This window comes from Rhinolophus hipposideros, assembly GCF_964194185.1.
Source record: "Rhinolophus hipposideros genome assembly, chromosome: 6".
Classification (NCBI taxonomy): Eukaryota; Metazoa; Chordata; class Mammalia; order Chiroptera; family Rhinolophidae; genus Rhinolophus; species Rhinolophus hipposideros.
This window is the reverse complement of record NC_138052.1, coordinates 22,926,813-22,942,083: the sequence shown is the minus strand read 5'-3', so window position 1 is coordinate 22,942,083 and position 15,271 is coordinate 22,926,813. Positions and strand designations below refer to the sequence as shown.

Below are 15,271 nucleotides of genomic sequence, written 5' to 3'. Positions count from 1 at the left end.
TCAGTGCATAGAATATACTCCGGTCACTCCATATCTGTTTCATGCATTTATCATACTGAATCCTAATTTGCTTTGAGGGCTTGCTAACTTTTGCTTGAATGATGTATTTGCTCTGAAAGAGTTCAAATATAATGAAATATATTATGTCCACTATTTGTGTAATATTTTGCAACCAACAAAAGATAAATTATTGAAATCAAATATATTCACATTGATTGCTATGAAGGTTACACAGGGATTGGTAAATTAAAACAAGACTTCAAAAGAGAGAAAAATCAATTGATGTGTCAGGTAGAAAGGCATATGGTGAAGTCAAGCACTGACTTGACATTGTTCCTTTTGAAATAATTTAATTTACCAGAATTTGAAAGGATTTGTGACTTTGAACATACATCGTAAACTAAAAAGCGAAAGCCCGAACAGATTGACACAAACTTTATTAACAATACTTCAAACAAATGCAAAGTAATATATTTTAAAGGGAATGCATACTGTTTGACCAATCACAGAAACTTTGGAGAATAGCAATGAAAACTATATAATTACTATTAGACTCTGAGTACATATTACAATATTTAAATTTAAACACCATATATGTGTGCGCAGTTACAAAGAGATAATATTTTTGTTTTTCTCAACAGAACTGTTACCCAGTTGCCAGCAGTTGAATTGTCAGTATAAATGTGCAACGTTCAGAAATAGTACAAGATGTTACTGTGAGGATGGATTTGAAGTTAAAGAAGATGGGAGAAGATGTAAAGGTAAGTGTGAAATGTAACTCTGTTCAAATTCTTTTCTTTTACAGAGGCTTAGTGAACAGAAATTGAATGAAGATCTTTCGAGTACCTCCAATGTGCTCCACACAGTGTTTATATTAAATTTTCCCCTGATATTTAAAAATCGCCACTCTCCCAAACCACAAATATAAATGATACAGATGTGCATTTATACCAATCAATTTTCAATTCATATTGTGATAATGTCAAACATGAGAAATGTCAACAATGGCAAGCGATTTGATCAATAATTAATACATTAGAATAATTATTTTAACTTCCTAAGTATCTTGTGCCTATACCCCTTTAAAATATGTAATCACATAATTTTCTTTACAATTTTTACATCAGTAATTCTGACAATTAGCATTTTACCAAAACCAATAATGGACATAAAAAAAAATATTTACACTTTTTAGAAATGCATTAATTCTTGCTTTTGTGAGTACTCTAAAGCAAATATTTACTTTCTGAAATGACTTCAAAGTGTAATACTGAACAATTCTAGGTTACTTCTTCATATGTATACACACACACACATACGCACACACACCAGGGGTACCAAAAAAGTATACAAGTGGACACTTTGGTCAACATAGCTTAAGCAGTTGTTTGCCATAATCAGAAGTGTCTGGGTGCTGATGGTAACTACTTTGAGCACTTCTTGTAATTGCAGAAATCAAACAAGACTTGTATTCATTTTTTGTTATCGTCATATATTGAGTATAGCAATTTTAGTATTTTTTTTTGTTTCTTAAATTGTGCACAGTTATATAGAGATAACATTTTTGACACCCTCTGTATATTTACAGATGTGTGTGTGTATATATATAAATATATCCACAATATAAACTATACATTATTTTATCTAATATTGTATTTATAATCTATATATAAAAACATAAAATATAAAATCTATTAATATGTATAAAATTGAGGAATACCCTCATTGCCAGAGCCACTGATAAATGGAATATTTTCCAAAGAAATTGGTGCTTTGATGATTAGTTTAAAGCTTTGCTCTAATATCACCACTTGTACCTTAAAACAGAATCTTAAATTTGGAAGAGCCCTCAGAGAGAGTATGGTTCAAAATCCTAACGACAAAAGTGATACCATGATACTTATTTAAGACCACACATCTTCTCGGTAATAGAACTCGGGTCTTCAGAGCCCATTAATTCTTAATCTGAGGCTGTTTGCTTTTCTTTTTTTTTTTTTTTTTTTTTTGCTTTTGCCCCCTTCTTCTGTCCCCCCCCCACTCTGGTTCAAGCCATTGTTTCTCAGTCTAGTTGTGTAGGACACAGCTCCCTGACCCATGCTGGTATTATAAGCTTTGAGCCCTCCCCCCACCCTTCCCAAGGCAGTCAGTCGCCGGTCAGCTGCTAGGCTGTTCACACTCGCTGCCGGACACTCATGGCAGCACACTGCAACCCACAGCAGTACACAGCAGTGGGCGGAAGCCCACAGCAGCTCAAGCCAACCTCTGGCTGCTCAGGACAGCCCAGCTGCAGGGAGAGCTATTGTTCACAATCTTCGCTGTAGAGGGTGCAGTTTACTGATCCATGTGGGAATCAAACCAATGGCCTTGGTGTTAGGAGCACGGTGCTCCGACCACCTGAGCCACCGGGCTGGCCCGCTCTTTGCTTTTTAATGAATATTTGGGCCTTGAATTTTTAGTTTGTCATTTTTTTTCTGCATCATACAAATGTTATAGAAACATTTATTATTAAATGTCTATCAGACACAGAGGCTGAATAATCTGACTATATGGGTACCAAGCTGTTATATTTATTTAACTCACATCGTTTTAAACCAACACATACAAATCAGAAGATTGCACACTAAGCATCAGATTTTAAAAAAAATACATAAATAAAATAAAGAGGATCTGGCAACCCTACACTCCTTATAATAACAAAAGTCAGCCAAATGTGAATAGTACCTCTGGACATACCTACAATTTTTATTTCAAAATAGTACTTGTCATTCACACAATGTAGGGTAATACAGCTATACTGCATCCTTCTTATCCTTTTGGCATACCTGACTCTTACAGGAGTCAGGATTTTCATCACATATTGTATGGATCTTTTCTCCTGAATCTCTTAATTAAATTCATAAAAATCACCATGATCAATTTACTTTGTTGAATATAAGGAAGGGATTACACAACAATCATTATGGAAGGTCACCAGTGGAAGAGGAGCTCCTTTTATTTTCTCTGCGTTCCTGAATAGCCAAGTCTTATTAACTTTTATTCTTTCATGAAACAATATTTCCAGGATATTTTCTGTCCTTAAAGGGAGAAAGAAGGCAGCATTACAAGTAATGACATGCCTAATCCGTTGCTGCCAATTTTGTGGTGTTATATCAGTGTTATAGCAGTGCATTCTGGCTAAGGAGAAAGAACAAAAGAAATCATTAATTATATTGCTCTCCTGGATAGCATAATGATATCAGTAAAACAAGAAGAACCAATAATATTCAAGTTGAAACATCTATGAAAGTAGATGAGAATCATTTCTGCCATTAAGGACTGGACTTTACCAAATATAAGATTTAATTTATTTCATTATCATTATAGTCTTACCTTCAAACACTGTTCTTTCTATTCCCAAAGCTACTTACTTCAAACAAGCCATCCAAGAATGCAGACTGTTATATAAAGCTAAAGAAACCTGAGAAAATTGCAAATTAATGCCATAAAAATGCATAGTTTTCCAATTAAAATTGCCCCTTTGCTTCTCGGTAATCGTTTTGCTTTTTTTTAGCAAATGCCTTTCTTAACTTGGGTGCTGAGGTGTCAGAGGGTGGGGCTAAGAGTTCTTGTTTTGTCTTTCTGGTGGCTATCCCTGATCCTGACATTATCTAGTAGTGCCACCCTGAGTCATCACATTCAGGTGACTCATTATATTCCAAAGGGCCTCTTTATAAATAACAAAGGACACTCCTATTGTTCAAAAAAACTACAAGTGTTTAAAAACTCAGTGCCAGAAACTGAGGACTCATCTTCCATTTTTTGTCTATTTCCTTACCCCATTCCTTAAAAATTGTTTCCAAGAGTCCCAAGTTCTCTTCAAATTCAGTATTCCGAAGCTCCAATCACCAAACTCCATTAGTAGGCCAAAGTTTGTATATTTCATTTAGGGACTGAATAAAACAAAATCACATTCCAGTTAAAACATCCACCTATCATTTATGGCAATATTGTTTTTCCACTACACCAAGGTTAGTACACCACTGTCCTAACATCCAAAACCAAATGACAATTTCAACATTTATTTTACTGGACTTCTTCATTGAATATAACTTTTGAACACTTTGATAGTCTTGAAATTATTTCCTTTCTTAACTCTTTAGATTTCTCATAAGCTCTCCTTGAAAGGAGGCTCGTTGACTTATCTTTCTTGCCTGCTCTTTTCATATTGGTGCCCTGCAGTATTTTGCTCTAGAAAAGCTTTTCTCATTTCCCGTTTTTCTCTGTGTGGTACCTATCTAACCTTCTGCTATTTCATTTTGTTTTTTTTTTCTTTCTAATATACTATCCATAAGCTACTGACTCCCAAATACTCCAAGACACTTCTCACTCATTTTAGCAGTCTCATATCTCCAACTACTTGTTAATCATTTAATCAAAAATTCCCTACAGAGTTCTTAAATTTAATACATCCAAACCAAACTTATTTTTCCTACCATGACATCTATATTCAAATCTACACTTTATATAAAATTGTACCTTCATTCACTTCCATCGTATCCAATCTTCACATGTTGTCTATTTCTTAAACATTTGAGTCCATTCCTTTTCCTCCACTTCCACTGCAACTGACTTACTTTAAAAAGGACTTCAAAATACAATCCAAGATCTCTTTTCTACATTCAGCAATCCATTTGTCATGTTTCTTTAGTTTTAAAATGCAAAGTTGATCATGTAAATTATCTAATTAACGCTTCCCAGTGCCTATGGGTAATATATAGCCCTTTAATTTAGCATACAAATAACTAAATTAGTTGGCCCTAAAACTACTTTCTCAGTGTTATCTGTGAATACTTATACACCCTTATTCACTTGATTCCTTACACTTCTTTGAAATCCACACTATGTCATCCCAAGGTCTTTTCACATGGTATTTTGTTAAAATGGAATGCCCCTTTACATCTCATACCTTTTTATTCAGTTTGAGGAAATCTAAATTATCTTTTAAATTTAGATCAATATGTAGCCTTCACCTAACATTCTCCCTCTAACTCCACAAAGTTTCACTCATTTCTCTGTCTCTATCATAACTAGAGTATGACTCTATTATGAGGAAATCTATAGAACCAAAATTATATTTCACTAGGCTTGTTTCACTTAAGGGTAGGAACCATGTTTTATCAATTTTGGTTTCTTCAGGGATTCGTATAGTGGTTGGTACACAGAGCAGATTAAATATACATATTAGTCTAAATTATTAGCTGACAGAATTTTCTTTTGTTTGTTCGCCTGGTTGGTTAAGAATCATTAAGTACCTGCTGTTTATAGAGATTAAATAAGTTGCTGCAGGAAAGAATTATAGAGAGAGAAAGGAGAGGAGTATAAGGAGGACCATAGATATTAAAATAAAGTTTAATTAGGATTAAATTTCTCTTCTTGACAAGTGCTTAATAGTTTCTTCTTTTTGATTTAGTGAGAGTAGTTTGCATAGCCTGGCTCAGACCTCTTATTAAATCTGTTCATTGAAAACCATGTTAGTAGATTAATTATTTGTTAAAATAGTGAAAAAGTCAGTGTCATAAACACTAAAATTATGCAACAAATACTCTTTGGAGTCAATTGTATACCTCTGCAAAAACATCCAAGAAGCTCTAGATTGCCCAATAAAGATGTAAAAAAACCTTCTTAAAAATTTTTGATATTAAATTTAATCTTGTGTTTCTATAACTATCAAAGAAACAATGAATTAGCAGAGTTTTGAATTTTATTATTTCACTTAGTGTGATTTTGAAAACTCTTATTGGAGTTGGCTCTTCTTTTTTAAAACAATAGTCTATTTCAAACATATGAAAATAAATGTTGTCTTCAAGGAGAAAAAAAAAATGCCCAACAATAAATCTGCTTAGAAATGATGCCAATTTTCCTTTTAGATCAAGATGAATGTGCTATTTATGGTACATGCAGCCAGACCTGCAGAAATACACATGGATCCTATGCTTGCAGTTGTGTGGAGGGCTACGTAATGCAGCCAGACAACAGATCTTGCAAAGCCAAAAATGGTAAGTTATCATCTTTCTTGTCCTTCCAGAAAGGTAAGTTATCATTCTTTTGTCTTTTCCTATTTCCTTTTTTCAGTTCCTTTTCATTAGAAATGTAGGAAAACAATATGGACATTGAAGAAAGAGATTTCTGTTTCATTTAATACATTGACCCATACTTAGAAATACTTAGCAGTTATTTTAGTTGTCATTGGTTATTATACCTTCCATTATAGGAAGTTTCAGATTAGGAAAAAGAAATTGATTGATTGATTGATTTGAATTACACATCTCTCTCCTGGCCAATACAATAGATTCCTAACTGGTTCCTATGAGTTTGTGTTTCCCCTTCAAAATTCATACTCCACATAATAGTTAAGTTATCTGCTAAAATATAAACCAGATCATGCTACTCTCTTCCTTAACAATCTCCCAATAACTTTCACTCAGCTTGATAATACAATTCAAACTCTTCACAGGACCTGTAAGGACCTAAGGTCTGGTACCAATTCCCTTTCCCATCTTATTTCCTACTGCTCTCCTTTCATCACATGCTGGTCACACTGCTTTCCTGGTCCTTCTTCAACTGTACTGATCTTGCCTTGATGTCTTTCCAGTTGCTGTTTTATCTGTCTGTAGTGCTTTTCCCATGATATTCATTTTCTTATCATTCAAGTCTTGGCTAAAATGTCAACATTCAGAAGGACATTCTCTGACCATTCTATTTAATGGTGTATACCCTCTCCATCATCATCTTATTTCCCATTTGTATTTAATTGCACATACCTATATGATTTCCAGTTTTATTTTTTCTGTAGCACTACCATTTGAAATGAATTAATTTATGTACTTGTTTTACCTTTGATTTCCCTGGAACAATGTAAGCAGCATTTGAGTGCAGAACTTGTCAGTTTTGTTTGCTGTTATTTTCTCAGTTCTGATCACTACCTAAAGAATACAGGTACTCAATATTTGTGGAAAGAAGGAAGAAGGGAGGGTGAAGGGGAGGAGGGAAGAGGGAAGAAAAGAAAGAAGGGAAACAAAGGAAAAGAAGGAATTAACTTTTCTTTCTAATTAAAGTTACTAAAATGAGTGCTCCACTCTTAAGTGTTCTAATTTCATGTTTCAAAACTGACATTCTTCACCTCTTACCTGCAAATAAGGCCTATAGTTTCTTCTACACAGTGTTCAGCCTACAGTAAACACTCTGTGAGTATTGTTGATTTGTTAATGAAATAGCTTTGAGATGCACTAGTAACAATAGCATAATGCTAATTTTTTTGTGGGTTGAATTAGTTTGGGAATAATATACCATGCTATTATACATGATATTCCATCTGGCTTCTTCTAACTTCCCCCAAATCTGGTCTCATTTCATGCATTTTCAAATTATGATGTTTTGATAAAATAATGAATGTCCTCCTATCCTCCTTTATTAGCAATTGGAAAATTAAGCATGGGATGAAATTCTGTTTTTGGAAACCAGATTGAGCAAAGCATTGGATTTGCTCAGCAAGCTGCTACTGCTGTTTCCCTTTCCAATGTAACCTCATGTTATAATTTCATTGATTTCCCTAAGACAGTGTGTTTAATTATTTACAAAGCGTATTTATATACAAAATTGCATAGACAGTAGCTATCTCATTTCTTAGTTTACTTCTTTGAATTACTGACTCAGTTTATGAAGCCCTATTATTTTTTGAGGGGAACAATTCTTGGGAAAAATCAGGTCAGGTTATGTGTTTCTTTTTGCCCCACCACTGAGAGCTCTGATTTTAAATATTGATGGACTAAGGGAGTGGAAGGCTTGTTCTTTGCTCTTTCTATTGATCCACGCAATATTGCTGTGGACACACAGGGAGAATGTAATGTAATAAACCCTGTACAAAGAGGCACTTCCTCCCTTTCTGCAAAGAGAGAGATTCTGACAACAGAATGTAACCAGAGACCGGTGTTCCATGATAATGTAATGCAGCATCAGGGAGATTTGCTGACTCTAGAACTGATAATGGAATATTTAAATACCTTCACTTCTAGGTGGTTGGCTTGATGACAATATTAGTCTACAGAGTTGAAAAATACACAGTTTCCATGGGAATGCTTCTGTGGTTTGTAGTTTTATGAAAATTAGTTGCTAGTAATAAATTATTGGGCACAAATCTATAATGTATACTAACAAATTCTAAAGGTCATATGGATATTTAAACCAGTGTGTTTGTATAATTCAAAAGGAAAATTATCAGTTATGCTATATTTATAACAAATAAACATAATGATATTTTTGGCTTCAGTTCTATGTAAAATTCCATTTAATACATCAGTTTTAAAATGTGACAATTTTATCTTACTGTAATATTTCTATGACTGACAGCTGCTAGAAAAAACTTATAAATTAAACCATGTTTGTCTTAAGGCTTTGCCATTGCTCCTTTTGATTACCTGGCTGCTTAGGTGGGTCCCTCATTTTTTCCTTTCTCTGCAATTCTACCCTCCTGGACTCTATGACCTGATTTTCCTCCATGTCAAGCCAGAGATCCAGGGTACTCACAAGCTGTGAGTGTGGTAAATTAGGGAAGGTTAGAACGTGCTGGCTCATGACAGTAGGTGTGTATAAAAGATCTCTATGCTTTAGAAAGAAAGGACAATACAAAAATGTTAAGTATAAAGGATATAATGAGGAGCTAGAAGTAGACCCAAGAGAGTCCTGCAAAGGCCTTACTAGATGATGGAAAAATCAAAGTTTCTGGGAGAAGTAACCTTTTATGTGAAGGCAGAGAGAAGCAGAGTCAGTTGGCTGGGAAACTGCTTATAAAGGTGATGAACTAGTTTAGCACAGTACATCATGTTCCCATCCTAACAATTCACCTCAAAGCTTGTTTGTGGGTCTTATTTTCAATATGACAAATAATTGATAATAATAAGGTAAATTAATCTAAGTTAATTGATTGTCCCTCCTTTGACATATAATGCCTGAACCCAAATACAATGCATAAGCCTTAGGAGTAACTTTAAAAAAAAAAAAAAAAAAGAAAAAAGAAAAAGAATCTGTGGTGGTTCTGATGTAGATGGTTCTCAGAACTTAATAGAAGAACCACCATGTCAACAGCTTCATGATTTAATAGTAAATTCTTGGTAATATGTAAATTTTTTTCTTATTTGTTGCCTTTGACACATTTCAATATGATTTATTAAATCTAGGTATCTGAACCTGATATTTTTCAGTCAGAGTTTTTTTTTTTTTTAATCAGGTTTTTGATAATTCAGCTTAGACCCTAAAATTTTCAAGTTGTACTTGCCTCTGTATAATTAAAAAAAGAAACAACAACAACAACAAAAAAAGAAATCACTCTAATAGGGGTAACGGTGCTTAGGCTCTGTGGCAGGTGGGGGATGATAGAATGTTAGACAGGAGGCCTTTCATTCCTGTTAATTCATGCAGTGCAGACAAATTATTTCATTTTCTACATTTAGTAATGACCTGACTACTAAAATATAGAACCAATCATTTAAGAGTTGGGAGGAACTTTAAAAGTAAGCAAATACAACTATCCATTTAACATCAAAATAAGTAATTCTCAAATAGAAGAAAGTTTACAATGATATTTAAAAAATAACTGTTAATATTCATACTTGATAGTACTATGTAGGAGGAGACATACTAGAATATGAATATCATAATAGAGTGTTCATTCATTTAATGGGAGATACATTAAAAGCTAAAAAAATTTAATTAAGTATTAAGACTTGTCATTAAATAAATGTTTTAAAAGTAACTGTGAAAACATCTATAGGTATCTAGTAAAACTTCCTGTACATTTTTACTTTTTTTTTTTCAGAGTTCTGATAACTTGTCAAATCTGATTTTTTTTTTTCATTTAGCTTACCTTCTTTTAAATGTTTTACATTTATTTTGGAGAAGAAATATGTGTTGAATATGTGTACGCAGGGCTGAAAGTGAGCTCATGCAGACCTGTAAGAGTGAAAATAATAGCCAAAGGTATTTAATGTATGAACTGTTGGCAGTTTTATTCCTGATAAGTTCAGGGTCATTGGTCTATACTATTCAGTGTCCTAACCACTTGCTGCAGTGAGACACTCATCCCAGCATACAATTCAATGGAACCGGTATAGCTTTAGTGATTGTGTTAAAGCAGTAGCAGAATAGAGAACACTAAATTATTGTATGTTCATCAATGTAGACACACTTCATTAAATGGTACAGTGTACTCCTTGCCAGGGAGCAACCAGAGCACTGAGAGAAGAGAGACCGTTAGAGAACTTTGAGATTCAATTCCAGCTAGCACTTTGCTATTCACTGATTGTGGGTGGGATGGGGAAGATTTTGACTATTTAGTTGTAATAAACACAAATCATAATCTCTGTATAATCCACAGAAGCATATTTCCAATGTTAGAAAATGGTTTTTATACCACTGTCTGTTTTCTTTGCTACAATTCTTAAAAACAACAACAAATGAAAACAATAAAAAAGAGAGAAATAAAAATATAATTCTCTATGTGACTCCTACTTCTAACATTTAACTCTATTATCATCTACTAGTATATAGTTTCTTTTTTTTCCTTTTTGGAAGTTCAGAGACTTATTCATGGTTTTCTGCCAGTGCTTTTTCTGCTTGTGAGGAAAATAGGCAGTTGCTTATATAGAGAGGGAAGAGTTTATTTTTTTGTTTGCTTTTTTTTTGGTTGTTGTTGTTGTTTTGCTCAGAGTCGCCTCAGCCACTTATAATGCGTGGAATTCAGTTATTAAAATATAGTTTCCTTGCTTTTCATTTTATTTTTTAAAATAAGCACCGTATATTAAAAAGTGAGTGTTCTTAGGAAGAGTAATATTAAGTCTTAGTAACCTTGGTTACTTATGAGACTAGTGGATCAGATCTGTATTAGTATTCCATCTGGCTAAAAATGGCTTCCTGCAGAATGACATGTGATATGTCTTGACACATGAAGATTTTCTGTTCAGAGGTATTTCCTCATTTTTAGGTAGTCCAAAGTCTAGTTCCTGCACAATTCCACATTTCATTGAGGCATAACTGTGAGTGGCACTTTATGACATGATAGTGTATATGAGAAGCTCTGAGCTAGGCATGTGGTTAGAGGACAATCACCAGCATAGTAATCCAGATTTGTTGTTTTTTATTCAGTCCCATATGCACTGAGGGAATCATGTACACTGTGGTAAGTGGTAGGTGGCAGATAATTAGCTCAGTACCTAGAAAGAGTTTGTGCTTGGTAAATATGTGTTGGATGCTTTAAGCAATATCCTGAACATTCAGGAAGTAGAACAAAGTTACTATGGTGTTGAGGATCAATAAAAGAAAAGGCTGGAACAGATTTCTATGACAATGGGGAATTGTGCCAGCTTTATCCTGTTAATCAGGGCTCATGCTGCCTTTGTTGTACTATTGACATCAAAGAGTGGTTTGGGGAGTTCTGCATAATCTCCATAAATGTACCCTCTTCCCCAAGTCCCTCCTCAGATAAACATGTAATTCTAGTGTGCTTTATATGCATGGAGAGCTGAGAACAAGCTAACCCCACCAAAATCAGGCAGTAGTGCCTCAGCCTCTATCATGTAGAAATACCAGGGCTTTGCAACCTACCTTTGAAAGCCTGCTCTGGCCATTGAACATATTTGTATTGTTTTTGGAGTATCCCTACTCTACATCTTCTCTGGCCTTTCACCCAGGTGGAAACCACATTTCCTGATAGGACAGGGTTAGGATTTCTGATGGATTTTCATTGTCCAAATTAAACATCACACTTTCTTTTTTCCTGCCCAAACACTATTAATGAGTATGCCAGTGTTAAGGTATAAAACTCCTCAAGAATACTCTGTGTTTTTTTGGATTATTTTATTTTGTTTTATTTTATATTTTATTTTTGCTAGAGGACATTACTTTCACAGCCTAGTAATTTTTTCTGGCATCTAAAATCATTTTTCCAACAACAAATTGGCAAGATTGATAATAGAGAACATAACCATGGAGTCTTATGTGCCATGGCACCTTTGATTTACTCATACTCTAAGAAAATATCAGACATAAAAAAAAGAAAAAGATGCATGTCTTAATTTTCTTTACTACTTAACATGATAACTGTAATCTAGCAGAAGACTTCTTTGTTTGGGTGTAAAGAATTACATGGCCACATTTATGGGCTCTAGATCTGATAGTCAAGGAACTTTGTTTTTACAAATGGCACAAGCTATAGGTACAAATTTCGATCATGCTATTTAGTTTTTTGTAGGATTGCTATGGAACTGTTAATTATATCCTTAATTTAGAATGTGTGATAGATAATATGTTCTACAATTAACTCCCTTTCTTTGGGCAAATATAATGAACAATAAATAAAAAAGAGGCATATGTAAATTTATAGAAATTACACGGGGTTTAACTTTAAGATGTGGCAGATATATATATATATATATATATATATATATATATATATATATATATATATATATATATATAACTTTTCTATTGCTTTGTTGGGAAAAGTAGAAGTATATAGCTATTTAAATCCTCAGGGGGAAAAAAAGACTGGTTTTAAGAAGAATATTTTGTTTGTTCTAGTAAGAAAACATTTTTTTTCCAGAGTTCCTTTAAGGCATCCCCTGTATCAACTGCAATGTCAAGGTAATCACAGCAGTTAGAGATCGCCCTTGGTATTCTTCCCTTGAAATCCATACTTACCCTTGACTTTGATAACTAATATTCTGCATATTCTCCCTAGTCAAGCTGCTTAGAGTCATTTTAATCCTGAAAAGAGAAAATATGTTGTATTGATTGCAGTTTTAAATGTGTGTGAGCATTTTTTTTTCTTAGCATTAGGACTCACAGAGCCTCCATCTGTGCATTCCATGAAAGATAATTTTGCCAAATTATTAGATGAATTATATCTTAATAGTCTTTAGCAGTTTCGAACAATATACAGTCAAATTACAAAGAACATATCTAGTAAAGCAGCTAGAAATTTGGTATATAATCGCCACTGAATACTTAGAACTAATCTGTCTGTTGAATAGCACAGTAGAAAATTGAAATCTTAAATATAGGTAGTATATTTACATACTTTGGTGGCTCTGTCAGAAAACAGTGAAATAGATTAAATGAACTTTCACTTTTTCACCTGTAGATAATGAATTTTCTTCTATCTACGTCCTTCTTCCTTATTCTAAGATGATGATCTTGTTTCATATTTCCCTGAGAAAAAACAAGCAAGCGAAAGAAAACTTTCTTATACTGAACTTCATTAAATCTACCTGTCTATCTTAATCCTAAACTTATCACACTGCCTTTCTCTTATTTGAACCAAAGACAATGACTTTGCTCCTGAAGTCAATCCCTTTCACCATGCATCAATCTCATCTCCTTTACCTGGTCATAATTAAACTTACGTTTAATTACGTGATTGTCTTCTTTATTTCTCCACTCATTAATTTTTCTTTTCTCCTATATCATTTCTATGATATAAAACAACTTCCTTTAAATCTACATTTCTCTGCAGCTATGACTCTATTTTTTGTTTCCACTTATAAAAATACTCACAGAATGTGTTGTCGCTTTCTCCACTTCCTTCCCTTCTTGCTTGGACCACTTCAGTGGGTCTTACATTCTTACAGCCCTCTTACACCTCTACTGTCAAGGTTATCAGTGACCTCCAGGTGCCAAATCACTAAATTATCAGTTTTAGCACACAACTTATTTTTGTTTCCTCCTATATGTTTTCCCTTTAAAAGCAGTCCATTTGCAATTTTCTTACCTTACTGAGCATTATTTCTTAGTTTATTTTACTGCATTATTCTCATTTTGCCAGTATTTTTGGCATGATCTGTGTTGCGGTCTTTTGGACGTCTTCTCTTCATTTTGATTCCCTAAGTGCTCTAAGCCTGTATCATGACATAAAAAAACAAACAAACAAACAAACAGACAGACAAAAAAACAACAATAAACATACACACACACACACACCCTCTTCCATAGTTTTATAGGACATGTAGAGACTGAGACTCACAAGTTTTTATCACCAGCCGTGTCCTCGTTGCTGAACACAAGACTCACTTAGATATTGAAATCCAACTCAATATCTACGTTTGAAATTTTTCATAGAAATTCTATGACACCAAACTCTGTGTGTCCTATACTCTTGATTCTTTCCCCTTGTAACAATGCTTTCTCCAATGGTGCCCATCTTGATACATGTCACCCACATTTACACAATCGTTCAAGCCAAAACTTTGGAGTAATCCCTGACTCCACTCTTGCTCAAAAAGCCTTCACGTCAAACTTCTAAACATATTCTTAATTGGATTACTCTCTCTAAGGAGCAGCCCACATCCCCATTACTACCAATGCTTTATCTTGTTTCATAGAATTTATCACTGCAAATAATATTAAATAATATTTATTTACTTACATATTGTCCGCTACCCTCACTAAAATGTAAGCTTTGTGAAAAAAAAAACACACATTAATTTTGTTAACTGCTGTTTCTCTAGCATCTACAGCAGTGCCTGGCAGAAGCTATCCATGCTCAATAAATATTTGTTAAATGGGTATGCATATACTGAGACAGTGTTTTCTTTTTAGGAGGCAAATTACTGTGGTTTTTTTAACGACCCATACTTTCAAACAGGAGTTATTTAAAGGCAATTTTTTTAATGACACAATGTCTATGAAATTTTAATTCACAAATACCAATTTATAACTTAGAGGGACATGTCTGAATTGGGGAAAATGTTATGTAGCTAAAGTAGTTCCAGCTTGCTACAATTAGAAAATTATGATAGTTAAAAGTAGCTAATGTAAATTGACCATCCCTGAATTGTCTAGTTCTAATATTTATTAGATATAAATATCCTGCAGGCGCAGGATGCAGACCTAGCTCAGTGCTCCGAGCTCGCTGCATCCCGGAACTACCGCACCTGCGGGAGAGGGAAGAACTCGGACTACTGGGGCTCTGCTTATGGCCCACAGGGCTGAGGGGGCAGCATATAACACGGCTGAACCCAACGCTCACAGCAGAGACCTCAGAGCAAAGACTGAGGGAAGAAGGCTGAAAACAGTGATTTAAGCCCTCACTGCTGAGCAGAGAATGGAAGCCTTAGGCACTGAGACTAGCTGCCCCCTCCCTACCCTTCCAGAGCTTGCCCCGCCCCCACCTGCCCGGTGCTAGAAGTGGAACAGTAGCAGCGTCAGATCAAAAGAACAGAATATTTGCTGTTCTGAGAACTGT

The 15,271-nt window shown here is 34.3% G+C and overlaps 1 protein-coding gene across 7 annotated transcripts in view; it reads left to right on the top strand.

The window, feature by feature from the left end:
- The window catches only part of LRP1B (LDL receptor related protein 1B), a 1,877,633-nt gene that overhangs the window by 850,295 nt on the left and 1,012,067 nt on the right, over nucleotides 1–15,271 (top strand). For all 7 annotated transcript variants that reach the window (XM_081051911.1, XM_081051912.1, XM_081051910.1 and 4 more), the window contains exons 4-5: nucleotides 642–761; nucleotides 5,907–6,035. In XM_081051911.1, the coding sequence (XP_080908037.1) occupies nucleotides 642–761; nucleotides 5,907–6,035 (249 nt within the window). The remainder of the gene's footprint in view (nucleotides 1–641; nucleotides 762–5,906; nucleotides 6,036–15,271) is intronic.